At 39.7% G+C, this 21,600-nt stretch overlaps 4 protein-coding genes across 5 annotated transcripts; 2 read left to right on the top strand and 2 right to left on the bottom strand.

Moving 5' to 3' along the window:
- On the top strand, nucleotides 1-2,323 carry LOC110379253 (cuticle protein 21). Its single transcript, XM_021338850.3, has 4 exons — nucleotides 1-92; nucleotides 655-879; nucleotides 1,095-1,328; nucleotides 1,504-2,323. The coding sequence occupies exons 1-4, from the start codon at nucleotides 81-83 to the stop codon at nucleotides 1,636-1,638; spliced, it is 606 nt and encodes a 201-aa protein (XP_021194525.1). The 5' UTR covers nucleotides 1-80; the 3' UTR covers nucleotides 1,639-2,323.
- A 1,580-nt stretch (nucleotides 2,324-3,903) lies between these two features.
- Nucleotides 3,904-8,542, bottom strand: LOC110379228 (intraflagellar transport protein 56). The gene is made up of 13 exons (XM_064041882.1): nucleotides 8,484-8,542; nucleotides 8,260-8,391; nucleotides 7,860-8,043; nucleotides 7,619-7,674; nucleotides 7,366-7,541; nucleotides 7,104-7,163; nucleotides 6,689-6,835; nucleotides 6,307-6,430; nucleotides 5,955-6,134; nucleotides 5,516-5,713; nucleotides 5,072-5,227; nucleotides 4,466-4,572; nucleotides 3,904-4,211 (listed from the first exon to the last, which is right to left on the bottom strand). The coding sequence occupies exons 1-13, from the start codon at nucleotides 8,484-8,486 to the stop codon at nucleotides 4,007-4,009; spliced, it is 1,728 nt and encodes a 575-aa protein (XP_063897952.1). The 5' UTR covers nucleotides 8,487-8,542; the 3' UTR covers nucleotides 3,904-4,006.
- Nucleotides 8,543-8,666: 124 nt separating this feature from the next.
- On the top strand, nucleotides 8,667-16,936 carry LOC110378317 (coiled-coil domain-containing protein 40). Its single transcript, XM_064040281.1, has 19 exons — nucleotides 8,667-8,929; nucleotides 9,045-9,157; nucleotides 9,459-9,597; nucleotides 9,957-10,043; nucleotides 10,349-10,481; nucleotides 10,819-10,976; nucleotides 11,382-11,495; nucleotides 11,632-11,762; nucleotides 11,997-12,139; nucleotides 12,301-12,401; nucleotides 12,622-12,804; nucleotides 13,088-13,333; nucleotides 13,494-13,662; nucleotides 13,936-14,144; nucleotides 14,425-14,544; nucleotides 15,158-15,253; nucleotides 15,412-15,615; nucleotides 16,037-16,195; nucleotides 16,478-16,936. Exons 1-19 carry the CDS (start codon nucleotides 8,759-8,761, stop codon nucleotides 16,841-16,843), a joined length of 3,042 nt encoding a protein of 1,013 aa, XP_063896351.1. The 5' UTR covers nucleotides 8,667-8,758; the 3' UTR covers nucleotides 16,844-16,936.
- A 648-nt stretch (nucleotides 16,937-17,584) lies between these two features.
- LOC110379245 (oocyte zinc finger protein XlCOF6.1) lies at nucleotides 17,585-21,600 on the bottom strand. Of its 2 annotated transcripts, none has more exons than XM_021338841.3 (7): nucleotides 21,367-21,600; nucleotides 20,956-21,277; nucleotides 20,591-20,845; nucleotides 19,460-19,658; nucleotides 19,244-19,333; nucleotides 18,465-18,611; nucleotides 17,585-18,031 (listed from the first exon to the last, which is right to left on the bottom strand). In XM_021338841.3, exons 1-7 carry the CDS (start codon nucleotides 21,487-21,489, stop codon nucleotides 17,893-17,895), a joined length of 1,275 nt encoding a protein of 424 aa, XP_021194516.3. In that variant the 5' UTR covers nucleotides 21,490-21,600; the 3' UTR covers nucleotides 17,585-17,892. The 2 variants fall into 2 exon arrangements, with proteins under 2 accessions (XP_021194516.3, XP_049699562.2); XM_049843605.2 differs by having other exon boundaries at nucleotides 17,602-18,031; nucleotides 20,944-21,277; nucleotides 21,367-21,599.

The following is a 21,600-nucleotide window of genomic DNA, read 5'->3' as shown; positions in this document are numbered from 1 at the left end:
GCCTCGCGGGTTTATATACGGCGCGCCGGCGGGGAGCCACACACGTGCTCTACACCCCACGACGTGCGCACGCGACAGATATGCTCGCTAAGGTAATATAACAAAATCACTTAGATAATATTGTGTTAAAGGGATAAAGAAGTTAAGAGACAAAAAGACAAACAAAGCTTTTCGCAAACAAAATTTGCAATTTCATGTTCATAGACACTTTTCCATAGGGAATAAAGCGGTTTCCACTTTGGAAAACGAAAGCTATAAATCGTTCAGTTCAAGCCGGTTATCGTTCACCAAGATCAATAGAAACGTACACAAAAGGACTGATCTGGTGAACTCTTACCTTTGTTTATCAAATCAGTGATCAATGCGGTCGACCAGCGATAGTGAAATAGATCTTAATCATAGTTGTCACATAATATGGGTGTACACCCATGGTTGTTGCATGCATTGTGCAACTTAAACTAGATTTTGGAATACTGATCATTTGGATTCAGTCCCGATACCTATTCAAATAGAAAAGACATCTATCTTTTCTACATGAATACTGTATGTTACAAACAAAAGAGAGTCTATTTGCCTTAGAAAGATTTTTGTAATTAAATGAGGTGTGTGTTTCCAAGGAAGCTTAGTATGTATTCATATTTTCATTCTGCCTAGTTGTTATTGTTATGCTGCGCGTGCGCCGGTGCGCTGGCGCGGCCGGGGCTGCTGGACGGCATCGGCTACGCGTCGCACGGCTACGCGGCGCCCGCCTACGCCGCGCCCCTCGCGCACGCGGTGGCGCCGGCCTACGCGCCTGCGTACGCGCCGGCCATCACCGCGCACACGTACGCAGCACCCGCTATTGCGCACGCGGCCTATGCTGCGCCCGTCGTTAAAGCGGTAAGGAACAATGTGAAATTGATAGCATTTTAGATATCCTTAATATTCTGTATCCGTCTTTTCTGGGTTTTTATCAAAATCATAGAGAATTTCCGCACCAGAAAAATTCCTGGGAGTACAAATTTTCTTTACCTTAAGTACTTTGAAGTTCCACCGAAAATTGCCTAAGATTGCCGAAAACCGAAGCTCTAATTTCGCTAACTTCTTGGACCCAGGTGGTACGTGCCGAGCCCGTAGACCCGAACCCCGCGTACAGCTTCTCGTACGGCGTGGCTGACCCCGCGACCGGCGACCACAAGGACGCGGCGGAGACGCTGCAGAACGGCGTCGTCCACGGCTCCTACAGCCTGGTGGAGCCTGACGGCCACGTGCGCAAGGTCACCTACACGGCCGACAAGATCAATGGCTTCAACGCTGTGGTTGAGAGGACGGGCGCTTCAGCTCATGCGGTAAGAGTTTTTCGAAGTTTGGAAGAATAATTTAGGTAATAAACCATCTGCAGTATGACAAAGGTACTGTTGTTCTTCCAGTCTTGAGATATGTACGTTAAGAAAAATCAGGAAAATCCGAGCTGTCTAGCGTGAAGGTGATAGAATTTATCTTCTATCCGCTCTTGTCTTCTAGGCACCCGTAGCAGTAGCAGCTCCCGTAGCGAAGGTGTACGCAGCGCCCGCGCAGGTCGCGGTCGCCGCCCCAGTCGCGAGGTACACGCTCCCCGCTGCCCACGTCGGCGTCGGCGTCGCCCACCCCTGGGGCTAATCCCACCACCACCGACTACAAAGCAACCTAGCTCCTTGCTGAACGACATAAGATTCATTTTAGCGTAACGTTGCAGAAAATAGTGTAGGAATAGGAACTCGAATTTGCCGTAACTATGTCTCGAGTAGTTTTAGTATAACACTGTTTTCTGATGTTAGGAGTTAAGCACATTTCAAGTTTAGAACAGTGTAGTCTGTTGAGATTTTGATAATAACGGTTGTGATTTTATGGTTGTTGAATGATTTTTGACTAAGATTGTTTTGTTAATAGTTTGGTTAGAAATCATAGGCCGCGGCTACATGGCAAAGGCGAATTGTAATGTTTGTTTAGCTGTCTATTGCAGAAGTTTATATTTTTGTTACTGGGCTCAACTGTTTGTTAATATCTCCTAAATGTAAAAAAACGTCAAAATGTAACATTGGACGTTTTTAGTCTAGTTGTAAAGTCGTATCGCGGCCCATTTTCTAGTTTTTCTCGCCTTTGCCCTCCGGCCCGAGTCTCCCAGAGAGAGGTTTGTTCAGCAAGACTAGGCGCGCCTGATGACCTCGCCCGTCTAATGTAACTTATTATTTATTATGTACTGCTTTGACTGTTGCCTACGGACCTGATCTTGACGCATCGTATTATTTACGTTTATGTAAATATAATGTAGTTTTATAAATAAATAAATGCAGTTTTTGCATCATTTCATGTCTTTATTTTTTACCTACCCTTCATCATAAAGTTGAGGATATAAATGGACGAAAAGTTCGGAAAAGACTGGAGAGGAGATTACCTACCTGCTCCTAAACATTTTGGAACTGGGAAGCAAACTTGCTTGGGAATAAATCGAAGTTGCTCTCAATTCCATCTGGCGTGCAAATAACAAGAAACCTATTGCTTAGGCCCTATATATAACACCGGCTATGAGCACATTAGTTAGGTACCTATATGATTTACCTATTACATCCATATATTTACTGTTTATGTTTTCTGCTATATAACTTCAACCTAGTTTAATAACTCAACTACTTACGTACCTATAATTAGATTTTAATCTAACTAGTGGTTGTAGGTATAACCTTAAAATATTACTAGGTATTAATCCTAAATGGTGTTTAACTCCTATTTAGTAGAGATAAACATAGTTTTCCTGCTAAATCTACCAGATAATTATTTATGAAGCCTGTCTGACTCTTAATTAGTACAGGTATCTCTCAGCGGAAATGGCGGATGGATGTCGAAACTATCAAAGTTAAAACCGGTGCCCTGTACTCGCCTAGTTCGACTTGACATAGACACACAATGTAGTTTATGTACCTAGGCATAACATACGAAATATTTTAGCAATATAAGAATATTGTTTGAACTTTTTGCACCCCGTAGTTTTTGCGGTGGGTGTAATTATAAAGTTGCGTAAAGATGAAAGTATCTTATTATCAAGGGATAAATATCGGGTAGTAGCTGGGTCAATGCATTCACTATCTAGGTATATTTAAAGTACAATCGCCAATCAACGGCAATCAACCGCCGAAAGCCGACCATACATAGTTGGGATTGAGAATATACTTTTGAGTTCACGAAGATGTCAGTCTTCAGCCTGATCTTTCTCTGTTCTTGTCAGATATGTCGTCACATTGATCAATATAGAGAGCTCTTGCGTTTGTGCACTAAAATATGTCTTGATGCCAATATTGCATATATAAGTAAGTCATACCTTGTATTTGTTGCACACCTTGTATATCAACATACAACCCAGCACAATTTCATAAAACAACCAATTTAAGTTCTCCACTCCGTTAAGGCATCATGCGCGGACATTTAAGATAATTAAAAGGAAGTAGTGAATTAAGTTTCTAGATCTGGGCCACGCGAGACCAAATCCAGCCATGATACGTGTCTAAGGATTAAGAAATAACATTGGCATATAGGAACGCCAATTTACGGCACTATAAATATTCAATATAACTACCTATTTAGGCCGTACCTGTGGATATGTCCGATACTGGTTCTATTTGAGTACAAGTCATTTAATTTGTGTGCCGTAATAATTTGTATGCCTTTAATATTTCTGCGAGATGACTCATGCATGGATGATTAAATTAGATCCAGTTATGGTTTATGTCATTACGCTGATTCTTGGATAATAAGTTGGTCAAGAATTAACTTTGCTACTTTAAAAATTTAGATTTTTCTATATGATCAGGTCACTTGAGAAACACGACTAGATAAGACATCAACTGTCCCGCGATTCTCCAATGAAAAAAAAGTACGAAAAAGTTTAAAAAACTTTACTGAACTTGAAAACATATCACTTACCTACAGACAATGTTCAAACATTGCTACACTACTTGCAAGGCTACGCTACACTGCAAGCCTTGGTCTCCGATCACACAGGGATGCGATTCTGTTGGGCCCACTTGGTGATGGTCCTCACGATGTTATCTGCCCTCGTGTGAGACCTTGGTCCCTTGAGGAGGGCGAGGGCATCCCTCAAGTCTGTAGCAGCATTGGGTTTGTTGGCTGCAGCAGCCTGGGCACAGCCACAGACGGCACCGCGAAGACCTTCCCACATTTCTGGACCTCCGTCCAATCTGATACAATAAATATACCTAGATAACATTTTGCCTTTGTAAAGAAACTGTAAATATCATCAAGGGTTTTGATGGTCGAAGAATAATGTGAAATCAATAAGTTTAATACCGACAAAAATGGAAGGTAGGTACCATACTTATGCATTGAATTTTATTTTGCAGAGTATTTTAGATTGAAAAAAATATTCATGTACCGAATGAAATAGCAGTGATCCACTTATATGATCAAGATAGATCTATGATATTGAGCTCACCTGTCAAGCATGTGGAAAGCTTTGGCAGCGACTAGGAACTGTCCCATGCGATAGCTATCGTTAGCGACCAGTTGTAGCAACGCGAAGCTGTCGGGAGTGCCCGCTGACTGTCAATAATTGACGGAATACATTAGGATCTTTAGTACCGACCTAAGAATGGCTACTGACATCTGTAACTGAGTACCCAGATCTTTGTTATTAAATTTAATAAAAACTGCGCATTTAACTGTATCCTCTAATAACACGATTATTAAGGTCAGCCATTTTTCTGCACTTATTTATTTTTTAATCAACTAAAAGCAACATAATATTACATAGGCGGACTTAGTGCCACAGGCATTCTCTCCAGTCAACTTAAGGGTGAATCAGAGATCATATGGTAGGTGCATTTATTTGATCTTCGCCGTTGTGGTCTTTTAGAACAGCTTGCAAACAAACAGCTAGGGATTTTTGTATGCTTCCGATTTTTGGGAATAAAGAAAGCTACTGGAAAACTCAGATCTAGAAAAAGCTAATTAGAAGAAACAAAAAATAAGTTGCCAATTTGACAATCTCATTCTTTTTAGGGAGTTTTTGGGGAGCCGGTTATTATCCTAGTTTTGTTACCTTAACACATAGCTCCCATGCGAGTTGAGCGTCTTTGTTCATGACGTGGCACCGACAGAGACAGGCGAGGAACGTGAAGGAGCTGCGGATGCTCTCGTCTTGTATCGTCAGCAGGCTCTCCTCAGCTTCGCGGTAGAAACCCGTCGCTACCTTAGCCTGTAGATTATAGAACTTACAAGTGAGGGCATGAAAAGTTTACTCGTAGCCTTTGAGAATCATTTTATCTAAACCTATATTCCTTAGCATATTTTTCAACGCGTGTAACCATGATCCAGAAAGAATTTTGAAAAAGGCATAACAAGTAATGAAGTATTATAAAGAAGATTCATTTTATCTTGGCTTATGCTATACAATATAGAACACGAGAATATGTATCCTAAAGTTCCTAAATCCTCAAAGTTCCCACCACGAAACCATCACAATTGTCTGTAAAATCATATTCACCTGAGCATAATTAAAGTTGAAAGTATCATCATTGACGAAGAAACTCTTGATGGAGTTGAGATAGACCAGCACCTCCTCATAATGACCTGCTAGGAAGTAGGAGGACGCCATGCACTGACGCCCCGGGATAGTGTCGCATTCTGACGCCGAACTGCCTACTAGGTGGAAACTTTGTTGGGCTAGTTTTAGTTGTTCATCCTGTTGAGGAGAGAGTTTTGCAAACTATCAGTAGCACAGAGAAAGTTTTAAAAGAGAGCCAGAGAGACTTGTTTTCTTCAAACTTTATCAAAAAAACGACCAATTTTATTGGTAATTGAATGGTAGTAGATTTTTTGAAGACAGGGAGTTGGGTATATCGAAGCCATTCTTTCTTATGTGCTGTAAACCTTTAAGAGCATGTTAGTATCTGGATCTATTTCCTAATTACGTAGTTACTCACATCTCCAGTCTCATTGTACAGCCTGACAGCGACCACAGCTCTCAAGATGTAGTGTAGCGGCGAGGTCGGCTGTAAGGGTTCCAGAAGCGTCCTTGCTTCTAAGGGCTCTCGGTTGCGAAGTCTGTAGCCCGCCAAGTTGAGCCGGGCTTCGGGTACCACGTCTACTAGCTCAGGTAGTACCTGGAAAAATACTTTTACTATAGTATATAATAGTATAACTATAGTATGATTTTGATTGTACAAGTACCTAATTAATACTCTTCTTTTTAGGCATGCTATTATTATGTATATTTCAGATATATTATAAAAAAATGAATTTGTGAATCTTAGGAATAGAGGGGCCGGTACCTACCTTTAATGCTCCTTCACCATTTCTGAACACAACTAAGTTATGCTTGACCAAATCTTGTCCGAATGTGTGCTGATCTGAGGTCATTTGTTTCAGTTCGTTTTCAGCTGCCTTGCCGTTGTATAATCTACAACATGACAAGAACTCATGCAATAGAGGATATAACGTATAAATATACTATACCTCTACATTCTAAATGGAGGTCTATTTTGGCAAAATCTAAGTAAGTAGTTTGGTATTTGTGAGATGATGGCATATGGAAAGAGTATGGAAGGAGAAAAAATGCTGCGCCGACTTCAAATAAAAAGCGCCACGGGAATGATGATAATGACGATGTGGTACTAAGCCCCAAAACGGTTAAAAAGGTTAGGACTTTTCCTCTTACCTGAAAAGATTGCAAGCCTTCAAGTTCCCAGCGACAGTGGAGGTTGGGTGCTGGGCTAGGTATACTCCAAGCACCTCTTGAGATACATCGTAATAGTCCAGCTTATAGTAGCAGAGAGCTACATATACGTTCAGAGCCATGTATGTGCTGAGAGAAAAGAGCATTCAAGTAGGTAAGTTAAATACTGAAGTTTAATTTCCAAAACTTATTTACTTCGTTACTTTTTCTAATTATTGAAATGGCAAAAGTGGTAGGTAGTTAAATGGCAATGTTAAAAAACTACCTACATGAAATCTTACTCTAACATAAAGTACAGATTTAACGTATGATCTACCCTACGTATCCTTATATCATATATGACGTATAAATACCAACAATCAGCCTACTCATACATGATCGAATGCCATTAAATTACCTATCAATAGCAGACAACATCTTAATCCAATCCATATCGTCTCTGTCAAATCTTTTGTATCTGTAAGTGTCATATGCGTCAAAGAAGAATAATACCAGATAAGAATAGAAAGTGGTTAAAAGTTCAAGCTGAATTTCTTTCTGACAAACTCTTAACTGAAAAACCCTTTGGACCCTTTTGTAAATTTATAAATTCAAAAGTCAAGGCATGAAAGTTTCTAAGAAGACAGTATTGTTAATAACATTGCAATATCCAAACTTACCGCCTCTCCAACAACAGCTTCTTATAAACATCGATAGCCTCCTGGTAATGTGCTCTCAGGTAGTGAACAGATGCCAAACACAGCTGGTCTTCGGGCACATCGCGAAGAGTTGCGTGTGCATGCATCAAAGATTCCTCGTCTCCTAGCTTGTGAGCTAGGTGGAATAGGAGACGGGTCTGAGGAACAATTTGGATGGTTTATAGAGGTGTCTGATAATTGTTTAATATTGTGTTAATTATCTTCTTATTCTTACCTTTAAGGAACACTTTGGGGCTTCCTCAACTGCTTCTTGAGATTCCTGGTACATTCCTAAAAAATATTGTTATCAGTACATTTGCAGAACCAATGACTGTATCAACAGAATTCAAAAAAGTATGCATTAAGAAAAAGTTCAAAGAGAAAAGCATCATCGCTTTTAAAAAATATTTGCCTTTATTTGATAACAATGCCTTTAGCTACTACATTAAGTGCTCTGTTTCTTCATCATAACAAACCTAAATAAAAGTAGCACACAGCAATATCCATGGCGATATTGTCAGCTACCCGCGCATCTAACTTTTCTCTAGTACGCACACGCAAGTACGCATCCAGTGCGCGCCGGTACTCGCCCAGGTGGAACCAGCACCATGCGCCCCAGACGTCTGGCCATACGTCCACGTTACCTTCGTGTTTTAGGAACTAAAAATAAAGTTCATTAAGACAGTAGATCAAGGGCGGGTAAATAAGGGTGTAGGTACCTGCCTGTATAGGGTAGAATATAACAGAGGATATAAGGTCAGAGCATAAGGGAGTATATAAAGGAGTACTAAGGGAGTAAATAGGAGGAGCTCAAGGTTTTAAGAATTAATTTGCGTCTTAAGAAATTATTAAGGAGTATCATGGTCAGGAAATTACCTCGAGCATAGTAAGAGCGCCAACATAGTCTCTTTTCAGTATAAAATCCTCTAGTTCTGGAAAACTTTTCTTAGCTGAACTGCTGCCTGTATTTGTGCGATTCTCGCCAGCTGGCTTTGATCGGGACAGAATCTACAAAACAGACATGACATTAGTTCCTAACAAATAAAATTTTAGACCACTTTAGGTACCAGATCGAATTAACAAGTAATAGAATCGCTTACCATATTTAATTTATTGAATTTCTACAATAATGTATCTTGTTTACTTCGCAACGTCCCGCGCTTTTGTTGACAAAACGTTGCTATGGCAACGCATCGCGAAAGGAGTTACGATTACACGTTTGTAGCCAGCCATAAAATTACAATTCAAATAAAAAAAACGGTTGTCTAGCAACAAACAAGATTGCTCATTGTCAATTTTTTTGGAATTAGTGATTTATTTGGTGGATTAAAAACACTTGGATTTTTATAGTTTGAAGTAAAGGAGTTTAGTTAAAATGTCGGAACCCAAGTCAGGGGGTTCAATGCCCTGTATTTGTACGGAGGATAGTACTACTGAGGAGTCGACCCTCAGCATCAACTGCGAGTGTCCTCGGGATGACCACGACATCGTCATCCACGAGCAAACATGCCTCTTGTACAAGAGTGAGAAGATGATCTACCCTCATGTTAGTATTTTTGTTATTTTTTACGCATTTTCTCATAAAAAATCTGGCATCTGGGTAAAAAAATAATAAGATATCGATCAAGCAACATACAAGTTCCTGTTTGTTTGTGTTTTAGGATCCTGCTTGCGAATGCGAGTACCCTGGATTTGAGGATGGAGTCTGTCTGTGCTGCAGCTGTCCCGTCAACCAGTGCCGTTGCCACAAAGCTGGCAAGGAGGCTTTTGACCAGTAAGTTCTTATTTAAAGAGTTTGTAGAATCGCCATGCTGGGCCCGCAGGGACAATCATGTTTTCTAAACTTATGCAAGCACTTTGAACGGAAGATTACTACGTGAAGGTGCTATTTGGAAGCGACTTAGATTTCTTGCAGTCAATGCATGTGTTGTCGGCAGTTGTAAGTAGTAGCTTAGACGCTCTCTTCCAAAAAACACCATAATAACGATTGAGCAACCTGAATAAAGTTGATGGCATTTTGGTGTCTACTACATTATGTTCCATTACCACTTACATTATAATTTCATACGCACTAGATGGCGCAACCAGCGTGAAATCGGTGCGATGCCCGCAGTGCTGGAGGCGTCGCACCCGCTCATGCAGAAGTTCCAGGAGACGCTCAAGCAGTTCCTCATCAAAGAGAACGCTATTGCTGAGGAGGAGATACTTAATCTGGTAAGATGTACCCAAGAATAAAACGGACTCAACCGTAGAAAACTAGATTCTCTCGTAAGTTACGAGTCGTAACACATGAAACAGAGCTGTTACCTACCTTTAGAGCGAGCACAGTTTACTGCAGGCGTGTTTAATACTTACCTTTTCAACCGACTTCTTTCATGACGAATTCTAGTCATACTTTCTAAAATTCTGTTTAATAGCATTATAAAGGTCTTAATAGCATCACCAAGAAACCTAGAATTAAGAACAGTCTAAAGTCGTAAATCTGGTTGAAGCACGGGTGGTCATCAGTTTTGGTACCTTCTCTTCATAAGTAGTTAATGTTGATAATGCTACTCATTTAAACATTTTTCTAGCGTGAAGAGCTGAAACTGAGCAAGCAAGAATACGACAAGGATCTAGAGTCCATCTACCGTAGCGACCATGACACAAACGCGCAAAGGGTAAGTGTAATTACAACTATATTAATTTAATCAACATATTTACGGCGTGCTCATTAACCTGTTATAATATTTATGCTTAAGCTGCTTAAACTAAAGGTCAGCACGAGTTATGAATATAGATTGAACGAAATATGGATGTTTAAGTTTGGTTTTGATTTATAGTCCTTCATAATGTCATCGAGCCCTATGATTTATTAGTGTACCTACCCGTTGATCTTCAAAGCCTCTTGGAATGTATTTAGTAGTTTCTCTCGACAACCATTTAAATGAGAAAGTGATGATTTTATAAATTGTTTGTTTTGTAGGTGCTGATAGAAGAATATGAAGCCACGCTAGCGCAACGCACCATGGAACGCGAGGCAGCTGAAAAGCGCGCGAAGGAGTCGAACGAGAAATACAAGAAAGCTAAGGCTAAACTGGAAGAAGATATGACTAGAGGTATATAATGCCCTGGATCTCCTTTAGTATTTAAAATAATCTTCACATATTCAAAAAACAGATATCAAAGTCCAACAAATTTTATTGTTTATTTATATATTTTGTATTTTCACGTTCATGTGTCGGTACAAATGGTCCGGGTTAATTGCTCTAGTAACTTCTCAATACTAGTAGAACTAGTACTAGTAGAAGCTAGTAATCTACCAAGCACCCAAGTCTCCTGCCCCCATGATATCATGAATGGACAATGTTATGCTCCAAATGCCCGAGGCACCGTACAAATAGACTTAAGAAACACAAGTGTACAAAACAATAAAAAATAAATTATACTTATTAGAACGTGAGACGACAGAGGAAATGGAAGCGTTGAACGCGCTCTGCCATCAACTGTCGGCGTGGCGCGACGAGACGGAGTCAGACCTCACCGTCAGCCAGCGCATGTCTGACAAGATGAGAATGGAGAAGCAGGCGCTCGCTGCTGAGAAGCGACGACTGGTATGATAGTTTTAAATACATAAAAGTAGCAATTACGCTTGACTGTCAATTTTTTATACTGTTTGATGAAAAAAAAAACCGGCCAAGTGCGAGTTGGACTCGCGCACGAAGGGTTCCGTACCATTATTTATAAAACAGACAAGAAAATCACGTTTGTTGTATGGGAGCCCAAAATATTTATCTAATTCTAGTTTTCATATTTGTTGTTATAGCGGCAACCGAAATACATCATCTGTGAAAATTTCAGATCTCTAACTATCACGGTCCATGAGATACAGCCTGGTGACAGACTGCCGGACGGACGGACAGAGGAGCGAAAACTATAGGGTCCCGTTTTACCCTTTGGATACGGAACCGAGAATATTTCGAGTAAAAGATTGTCTTGAATAAAATGAATTCTTTCAGGACATGTTTCTGTTCGGCCTGAGCAATGAGGTGTGGAAGCTGGAGTCGAAGCTGGAGATGTTCAAGAAGCAGCTCGAAATCAAGAACTCGGAAATGGAGAAAGTTAACGATAGGGTAAAAAAAAAGCATATCTTCTGAATCTATTGAGACCTGTAGCCATGAAGCGATCAGAGTGACCTTTCTAGCCGTTGCAAAATTTTTGTGCCAATGTTTAAATTTAATTCCAACTAGCTTTCTTTAAATCCATAAGGTGACAGCATACGCAGCTGAACTGGAAGACTTGGAGCTGGACAAGCGTCGCCTGGTCAGCCTGTGGAACTCTGTCATCGTCAACATCACGCAGAGAGACAAGGTGTATGATTCCGTCAGGGATGATTACAAGTAAGTATACGGTACTTACCTATGAAGAAAGAGATATCTTTAGGGAGATCATCAGGAAAGAACATTATTTTGGAAACACAGCAAATTTTTCTGCTTTTTGCCAGCGAGATGAAAAAATGGTAGCTAAGAAAGAGGATAAGGTAAGATCTGAAATAGAATCGCAACCCTTTTTGACAATATGGGTATGAAAATTTGTATAAAAACTGGGTTTGAGTCTAACATTAAACTTGACAGAACTCTTCAAGATAACTATCGGACGTTACTGAACTCTATGGACATCACTAAGAAGGTATTGATGGAGGAGATGAACAGGGGAAAGGAGATCGCCATGAACAGGGACAAAATCAACTACGACATCGAGCATGCTATGAAATTGCGTGAGTACATTATAAAAAAAATTGGAATCCAATTTAAGTACACGGTACATTTCTCCTTATATACGAATACCTATGTTATTTTTGTATCACTAAAAAAACGGTCAGTTATGGACCTCAACCTTTTTACAACCCCTTCCTCAAGCTTTGTTCGCAATTCACAGATGAAACGGAAGATGCAAAACGTCAGACCTTGGAGGCTCAGATTAATCAGCTCACGGAGTCTATCGAAATGACTGAGAGGGACCATGAAATGATCAGAGCTGTAAGTATTTATTAAGCAACTAGCTGACCCCGCGAACTTCGTATCGTTTAAACCTTCCCTGCACCTTTGCAAACATTTTAAAACCAAAATAAGCTAAATCGGTTCACCCATTCTCGAGTTTTAGTTAGACTAACGAACAGCAATTCATTTTTATATATAAGAAGATAAGTATTTAAGACGTGAAAAACATGATGATAATGATATTTTACAATTTTCGTAGGAGAATCAATCAATGCGCAATATTCTGAAGAGCACTGGGAAGGAGTTGGACAGAAAGGCTGAATACAAACTGAAGCTTGAGAACGAGATACTCCTAAACCTGCAGGACTGTTTGCTCAACGATAAGGCTGTGGAAAGCATGGCGAATGGCATTCGGAAGATGAGGGAGATGTCCAGGAAGCAGGTATACTACATATAGATGATGAAGAAGCAATCACATTTTAAGAATTTAATTTAAAATCTGTTTTGTTGTTGATCTAAACTCTTTTATCTTCATTCAGGATCCATTCATTTCGTCAACCTTCTGCCCTATCTCAATTTTATTTTCTTCTTCCATAGTCTATATTTTATCACCTGCAAGCCACAAAGTGCTGAGTACATCATCTACCAGCGGTTTATGTGGTATATGTCTACATGGTAGGTAGAGAAAATAAACTCTTTAACAAATTACCATTTTGTTTTAACAGGAGATATCCCTTATGTCAATGGAGAACCAACACGCGCACATAATGCTAGACATAGAGATAATGCGGAACCGCCAAGCCAAGAACAAAATAGTGCTGGAAGAGAGCCAGGCCATGGTGAAGGAGAAGGAGAAAGAGATTGATGCCCTGCAGGACGAACATAGCCATCAGATGTCAATACAGACCAGGAAGCAGAGGGAGCTTGATATTATCATGAAGAAGTATATCACTTTGAAGGAGATTTTCGATGTGAGTTGGCTGCACTATTCTTAAGTTCAACAACATCCTGCTCTGTAGAAATCTAGCGTTAGCATAGAACCGTGATCTCTATTAAAAGACAGACTCTAAAAACATCAAATAGGTACATGAGACTATCCTTTTTACGAACATAGTATAATAAAATCCTCAGATGAAGTCTCCTCAAGAGCGTCGTATCGAAAGTCTGGAGAAGCAGATCAAGTGCCTCCGCGAGCGCACCGAGGTGATGCAGCACGAGTGGCTGCGACAGCAGGGACATGTCGTCAAGCTGGCAGACCACCACCATCTGATGGTGTCGGAGATAAACCTCATTGCTAAACGTTAGTAACTAGTAGTATCTGATTTCTATTGTAAATACTGGAATTAGATACTTATGTCGTCTTAGCAGTTGCTTAAATTTTTTACAGATTTTGTAGTTCCTATAATGGCAACAAAGACTAGGGTTAGGGATAGACGTGGCGCTTCTGTTCTCGAATCGAACGAAAACAAGAACTCAGAAAACTCAAAATCGTGAGGACTAGCTGCTAATAACTCCGGAAGCTAATATCATGGTTCTGATGATTTCTGACACTTACCATGGTTTTTTTTATCAGAGATCCAAATATGCGATCAGAAAATAATGCGCATACAAGCGGATTCGGAGGCAGTGGCCCTAGAGCGCAGTCACGTGGAACGGTCTCTGCGCACTTTGCGCGGACGCCTGCAGGTGCTCGAACACACGCGCAAGGACGCCACCGAGCGCAACCAGGGCGCCCAGCGGACCAACCTCTCCATCTCACACGAGTATGCTGCTAACTTGAAGGTTAGTGCAATGGGAAGGGTCTAACCGTCAGTTGCAGAAAGGTCCATTAAAATTAAAGCTCCTTTAAGTCTATTGCTCACACTTTTTATCTTGTTGATAAAGAGTCAGCAATAGATTTAAAGAAGCTTTAAATTTAATGGATCTTTCTGCAACAGACGGTAAATCCTGTATTGTTGTTGAAGCTTTGGATGTTACGTCTGAAATAAACAGAATTTAACTTGGTTAAAAATTAAAGCGTGAGTATCCACTGCGGTTGATGATATGATGGTTTTTTGTGCAGGATGCCGAAACCGAAATAATTCAACTGGAGGATGAAATTGAGGAGTTGGATAAAGACAAGATGAACCTCACTCAGGAACTGGATCGAGTTCAGAGGGAAGCCCTCATATGGCAAAGAAAGGTTAGTACCTAGCATCATCGTCAGTAATATTTGGTAGCCTTTCCTGTCTTGGTTTAGTAGTCGCATAGCATGCGTCAGGCCATAAACTAAAATAGTAGTTTAAGTTATCGAATGTTACATGTTTGTGATGTGGCAGTACTTTTTTAAATAAATAAATAAATAGCGTGACTCCTGTGCACGAGGTCTCTGGTCCAGCTGTGGGTTGTTCGAAAGAGTTACCGCGGCCCTGGTACATAAAAGGCCAATGACGGAACACGACGGTTTTTAGTCAGTAAGAATCTGACACTCCCTCACCGCTGCTAACCCACAGCGGGAGGAGTCATTTGAGGATTTTTGATGTCGTTAAAAAAAAAACAAAAAAAAGGTCTCTGGTCCAATTCTCGGGTCAGGCTGCTATCGCTTTGTGGGTTTTAGAATCTTTCATAAAGCAACCCTGAGCCTGGAAGATGGCACCCCCGGTTGCTAATGAGTAGCAGTTGTTAGAATTCCAAGTCGGAGGCCGTCAACCAAATTTAAAAGTAAGTTATAACTCGACTGAACCTAGAGCTTGTTAGGTGATTAAACTTGCAGCTCATTCGACAAGAACTAGATTTTTAACCAATTTCTTTTTCAGGGAATATTAGCAGTGGAGCTGAAGAAAAACATGAAGAGTGCCAAGTCAGCCGTTGGCGAAATAGGACTGATGAAGAGTGAAATACATAGAATGGAGGTATGATTGCTGTGAAATCCTTAGAATCTAGCTAGATATACGTATGGTTTCTTAAATCTGTAATGACCATTTAAAGCGTATAATCAATACTTGCTCCGTGGTTCCACCCGCTTCTCTCTTTCCGTCTTGGATACTCAAAAACGATATTTCAAATGTAGGTTCGTCGTGAACAACTTCGGCGTACAAGTGAGAAGCTAGCCGAAGACTTGGCTCTGTACGTGACGCGAAGAGACACAGCAATGGACAAGACGAGAGCTGCCGCTGCCGTGGAGAAGACCCACGGCACTGCAGTGGGCACCTCGCAAACTACTTACAATCACAAGCTGAGGCTCGCTAAGGCTGACCTTACTAGGGTCACTAAGGTACACATTACATGGTCTTCTAAAGTTAATTTAGAAAATTAGGTATCCAGCTATATTTCAACGTCGTTCTGCCCATTATTCTAATATCGATGAGAGTCTTATTGGACGAGGCCCCTTCAAGCCCTGCTTGTTACATGAACACTCTGATATTATGCCCAGCTATATACTTCGTCATCCTTGCCATTACACTACATTTAGGCGATGCATGTCTTTCTTCTTTTGCGAAGGATTTTTTGACAATCCGTCTCTAAGGAATGACGGATTGTAATCATTAAATGTCTCTGAGAGAGTACCTAACGCCCGCAGCGTTACGTACTCTTCGTATCATTACTTCTGTCCTCATTTGAAAACACTTCTGCATATAAGAGGAACCTGCTAAAATAACTCTATGAATATAGTACGGTTTGTACGTAAATTGCAGGAGTTAGCAGACTCGAAGGCAGAGATGGAGCAGCTGATGAAGGACCAGGAGCGTTTGGACAAGGAGCTGGCAGAGACTAGTGCACAGAACGTCCATCTCGAGGAAAAGGTCGCTGACCTCATCAGAGAGACTCGCGCCACTGATAGGACTAAACACCATGTAGGTATCACTTATGGCTCAAAACAAAAATGAAATTTCTTCGTAGGTACCTTTATATTATTTTGTGGTTTTAGCACCTATCGCGATTGCACATAGTGGTAGGATATATAATTTTCGCTGTATGGAAAACCAATAGTGAAAAAGAAAATTGGGTAGGTATTTTTGCATGGTGTACATGCATGCGCCTTATAAAACTGCAGCAACGCAAACATATCCTCAGTCCAAGCTCAAACAAAATAGTTGATATGGTGTATGTAAAAATCTGATTACACTAACTTACAGCTTCTAGAACGCGTTGTTCGCGCCCAACGGTTCAACAGTGAGCTTACTACAGCCATCAAGCGTCGCTCCGTCCGCTCCAGAAGGCCCAAGGACAACGTGCTCGCCGACCATGCCCAAGCACGATTCCTGAACGAACGCCTACGTTTCCTCGTAGGAGTACTGCAGAACGAATACCCCCATCACGAGGACAGACTAGAATCCATCTTCAACACTCTGAATGTACATACTCCCGATGAGTCGCCTGAACTGTCGATGCCTGAAGACTGTCACCTTATGCATAAGGATCTAGACTTCACGAATGAGGAACTCTTAGAACAAGCTAAACATGAATTGGGCCTTCTAGATGTAATGGAAGAAACGAAATGAGTATTCCTTGAAGATTATGAATTGTGTGCCTTTTTGCTATAATGTTTGCATGTGTGTGTTTTGGATTTTATTGATTAAAACGAGTTTGTGTTGAAAGAATTGTATAATTTTAAAACTTAACATTTATCTAATTATTTACAATAATATTTTAATGGACATCTTCAGTGATTTAACAAAAAAATATTTTTGATGTAACTTATAGATTTTTTATGTAGGTAACAAAAAAGAAACTCGCTCACGAGACAATGTGTCAGATATTATAAAAATGGACATTATTGGCCAATATTCAAAATTAATATAGCGTTTCTGCTCTTAATATACTCCACCACATATGAAAATAACATTTATAAATACGCCAAAACAATTGCCAATTCTTGAATAATAATTATTTAGATAGAATTCTTATAATAAAATTTTAACTAACAAGCAACCTTCAATCATGAAGATTAACCTACCATTTATATAAAATACAACATCCATGTTATAATTTTCCAAATCTTCTAAATGTCCGTATTCCATGAAAAATGTTTGAGCACAATTAAAACACAATTATCTACTTCCTTAGCACGAGTTATTCCAATTTAACTATGCAATATTTTACCGTGTTCATTTTATTTGGTACAAAATTAAAATATACTTTAGCATGTGTGACCGGCCTCGAGATTAGATAGAAATTGTTTTTTTTTTCTGGTTTCGGAACTCAAAAGGAAAAATCGGAAACCTTATAAAATCCCTTTTTCGCCGATTCTTTAAAAAAAACTACAGAAAAACTAGCGCCATTGAGCACATAGGGAACTAACCAATAAAGTTAACATCATGCAAAAATATGTCATAAGGGTGATATGGGTCAAATTGGACTTACATTAAAATAACGATGGTCATTCTGTGCAACCGATTTTCATCATGACCTTCCTAGCCTTTCACCAGCTATGTAAAATCTGGCTTCCAGTCTTAGCCGGATGCAGCTGAATACCATTGTTTTACGTACATTTGGACCGATTTTATCAGAAGCATTATTGGCATCAATAACTCATGCTAAAGGTCTAGTTTCAAGGACTGATGAAGTTCTTCTCGTGTGCTGTATACTCGTGTCGCTTGCGGTGGTCGGAGCGACCGAACTTGATGCCGCAGTACTTGCAAGGGTAGCGCTTTACCTTCGTGTGACTTATCATGTGGATGGTCAGGTAGCTGGGGACATAATGACATCGTGTGATTAGTATTAATGTGAAAGTTTTTATGTATGTCTAGATTCTAGATGGATGTTTGTTCCAATTTATTGAAAAAACATATGGATGGAATTTGATGAAACTTGGCAGTTATATAGCTTATCAGAATAAAACGTAAGGAGCTTTCTATCCATGTCCGAGAAGGAGTTCTCACGGGACAATGATAGATATTTATTTGCTAGATAGTATTCATCATCATCATCATCATCAGCCTATCGCAGTCCACTGCTGGACATAGGTGATGCATTAATTAAGTAAAAAAATATGGTCTGTAGTTATAAAATTTTTATTCCATATGAAGCGCGAAGCTTTCAATATTGTTTAATGCTGTCAATATTGTCTGTAAGGCAGTTGGAAATACTGTTCCTTTAGATTTTTACTTAAAAGGAACAAACCTCTTCTTCTTAAAAGTCATTTCACAGAGCGTGCAGGCGTGGTTCTTCCCCTCCTCGTGTATGAGCCGGTGACTCTTCAGGATCGACGTCGTGGAGAAACACTTGCCGCACTCGGGACACGCGTACGGCTTCTCTTTTGAATGACTCCTGGGTTGTTGGAAGAAATTGTAGCGATACTACAACTCACAACACCGCCATCTACACATTCGGAGACGCAACTATCCTGCATCGCACATGCAGTGTTCGCGCGCGCAGTGAATACAGATAGATCACCCCGACAACAACTGTCGGGCAGTAGCCCACCGAGTAGTAGATGGCGGTGTTGTGAGTTGTACTACCGCTACAAAATCAATGTTAAAACTGTGCAGAGTAATGATAGATCAGTGTCTATAGGTGTGTGATAGGAGGTACATAGGGCTAGTATATAAGGGGTGTACATAGATAGGGCTAGTATATAAGGTAATTACATAGGCCTTGTATATAAGGGGAGTACACATTTGTATATTAGGGAGTATATAAAAAGAAGAAATAATTGTGACATCAAAAGTAAATTAGGGTTGTAATGTCCACAGTGCCCGCTACGGTAGATCCGCGACTATAAAGTCTGACCTCACATGCTGACACCCTTTCGCGTCGCCTTCCTAGTGTGAGTAAAATTGCTTAGTCTGTACAAAGCATTCCTATTATTTTTGGAATTCAATTCTGGGTGGAGAGAATAGAATTATCCAATTTTGCATTATGGTAAAACTAAGTAGTAATTGTATTTTATAACTATTTACCTTAAATGTATTTGCAGATGGTATTTCTTGAAGAAGCTCTTTGAACATAACTGACATAGGTGCGATTTCTCTTTGTCGTGTACTTGTCGTCTGAAATGAATAGTAAAATTATAATTATAAATGTAGTTTCTTGGTGTACAATAAAGCATAATCTATCTAAAATATTGTTTTGTAGTTAAAAAAATAACATTAACATTATTTACAAAACAAACTCACTTATGCAACATCATTCGACTCTTAGTATTGAACTTCTTATCACACAAATCACAAGGGAAGGCGTAGTCCTTAGTGTGCGTCGTCATATGCAGTTCCAGGTTAGACTTGGAGATGAACCGACCACCGCAGGACACACAGCCGTAGGGCAGGGAATCACGGTTGTGCATCAAACGATGGTGTTGCTTTAAGTGGGCTACAACTACAAGAGGAAAGAGTTTTAGTCAGGATAAGCATTATTTACTAGACATGATTGTACTTTTGTCATATTGTAAGTGGCTAGAATTTTTTTTATGGCTTTGTGTCATGCAAAAAAAAGTTGTGGTGGCCTAGTGGGTTTGATTCCAGGTCAGGCAAGTACCAATGCAACTTTTCTTAGTTTGTATGTACTTTCTAAGTAATCTTAGACACCAATGGCTGATAAAAAGGTGAAGGAAAAAACATCTTGAGGAAACCTGGACTATTAAGTCTGAAATCACCAACCCATATTGAGCAAGCGTGGTGATTAATGCTCAATCCTTCTCCATGTGAGAGGAGGCCTGTGCCCAGCATTGGGATGGTAAAAAGGCTGTGACAGTAACAGTCATCATGTATTGCAGTCTACTGTGCCAGTGAATAGAACAGACTATTCGGTTTCTGCATGAGACTTACTCAGAACTTAGAATAGTTTAGTGGAAGTAACAAAGTTATATGCAGTGAAATGTCTGTAAGGACAAAACTAATCCATGCACTCTGCTGCACCACTTTCAGACAAAAAAATGTTTTACACAAACCAATTGAATATTTGTTTTGATTTACAATATTTATAAATGATAATACAGTATAATCTCACTAATCCGGCACTATTGAAAACCGGAGGGTGCTGGATTATTGGAATGTTCAGACTACTGGGTTGTACAGAAAAAGTCATAGGTAATAAATAAAATAAAGCATTTCATAGAGAGAATAAATGTTGTAATGTAAAGTCGACGACGAAATGACCAAAGCGTACAGGTATAAAGGGGTGAGGGAGGTGTGGTCTAGGGGTGCCAGATCATTGGACATGCCGATCTTGTCGAAGTGATGGATTAGTGACATTATACTGTATATTATTATTATTTTTTGATGAAATAGAATTTCTAAACCACTACCAACCTTTATTACACAACGGGCATTCTTGTTTAGTACCTAAATGTTTTATTTTTGTATGTCTATGGCGTGCGCTGTAAGTGGAAAACGCTTTGTCACACAGTTTGCAAGGGATGCGTTTCCGACTAGCAGCAGGTAGGTGCTGGATCGCATGAGCCTTAAGGTCTTTCACAGCTTTCCCACATTCCTCGCAAATTCGTTTTGTCACCGTGCTTTTGGTTTTGGGAGTTTTAGTAGCCCGTTTTCGTTTTCTTGGTGGTTCTATAAAGAAATTATTAATTGATAAGTTTTTGGATATTCGAGTTTTTATCTAAATGTAAGTACAATAAAAGAAACTATTAAATAACAAATACTCTTACTCCTACTACTACTCTTCTCTACAGTATCTTCCTTATATTCGTATTTTATTCTTTTGATAACACTTAGGAATTCGTCATCGGTATCACCATCATCAAATCCATCCTTTGGTTCCTCTTTAACAGTTGCATCCATAGAATCATCACTAACAGACTGGTGCTCATTTTTAATATCGTCATCACGTAAGAAAACCTCATTTTTGACACCATTTGATTCTTGTATAGACTTCAAGTAAACATCGCTTCTTAGAGCTAAACATTTGAAATCATGGAATGACCATATTTTATCATAACATTTTGTACATAGTTTTGTACTTATTTTAGAATCCTCATCAACCTAGAGAGAGAGAAAAACACATTACTTAAGAAATTAAGTATTGTAGTGTTATAGAGCGTGGCTTTCTATTGCAGTAGTGTATTGTTTACCTCAATGCTCAAACAAAACATGAAAACGTCAACAAAACTTCTTTCATCAACAGTTTTATTATTTTCTAACTTAAATATGTCTTTCTGCGATCCGCCTGCAAGACAGACTCTACACAGATCCATTTTATTGCATTATATTAATAAACTAAACCCTGTGAAACACTGAAACTCATGATCCTGAATTCAAAACTTATGACAAATTGACAACTAACTTGATAGTTCTGACACTGACAG

The sequence above is a fragment of the Helicoverpa armigera genome, chromosome 2, assembly GCF_030705265.1.
Source record: "Helicoverpa armigera isolate CAAS_96S chromosome 2, ASM3070526v1, whole genome shotgun sequence".
Taxonomy (NCBI): domain Eukaryota; kingdom Metazoa; phylum Arthropoda; class Insecta; order Lepidoptera; family Noctuidae; genus Helicoverpa; species Helicoverpa armigera.
The sequence above is the reverse complement of the archived record's forward strand: the minus strand, read 5'-3'. Positions and strand labels throughout refer to the sequence as shown.

Coding starts and splice junctions, on each gene's coding strand:
- LOC110378317 (XM_064040281.1), top strand. CDS start 8,759: ATGTCGGAACCCAAGTCAGGGGGTTCAATGCCCTGTATTTGTACGGAG. Junction 9,158..9,458: donor GGCAAGGAGGCTTTTGACCA/GTAAGTTCTTAT, acceptor CATACGCACTAG/ATGGCGCAACCAGCGTGAAA. Junction 11,763..11,996: donor TCCGTCAGGGATGATTACAA/GTAAGTATACGG, acceptor TAAACTTGACAG/AACTCTTCAAGATAACTATC.
- LOC110379228 (XM_064041882.1), bottom strand. Junction 7,164..7,365: donor AAGCTGTTGTTGGAGAGGCG/GTAAGTTTGGAT, acceptor TGACACTTACAG/ATACAAAAGATTTGACAGAG. Junction 5,714..5,954: donor TGTACAATGAGACTGGAGAT/GTGAGTAACTAC, acceptor TCTCCTCAACAG/GATGAACAACTAAAACTAGC.
- LOC110379253 (XM_021338850.3), top strand. Junction 880..1,094: donor CTGCGCCCGTCGTTAAAGCG/GTAAGGAACAAT, acceptor TCTTGGACCCAG/GTGGTACGTGCCGAGCCCGT. Junction 1,329..1,503: donor CGGGCGCTTCAGCTCATGCG/GTAAGAGTTTTT, acceptor CTTGTCTTCTAG/GCACCCGTAGCAGTAGCAGC.
- LOC110379245 (XM_049843605.2), bottom strand. CDS start 21,489: ATGGATCTGTGTAGAGTCTGTCTTGCAGGCGGATCGCAGAAAGACATA. Junction 21,278..21,366: donor TGTTTTGTTTGAGCATTGAG/GTAAACAATACA, acceptor CTCTCTCTCTAG/GTTGATGAGGATTCTAAAAT. Junction 18,032..18,464: donor ATGACTTTTAAGAAGAAGAG/GTTTGTTCCTTT, acceptor TTATGTCCCCAG/CTACCTGACCATCCACATGA.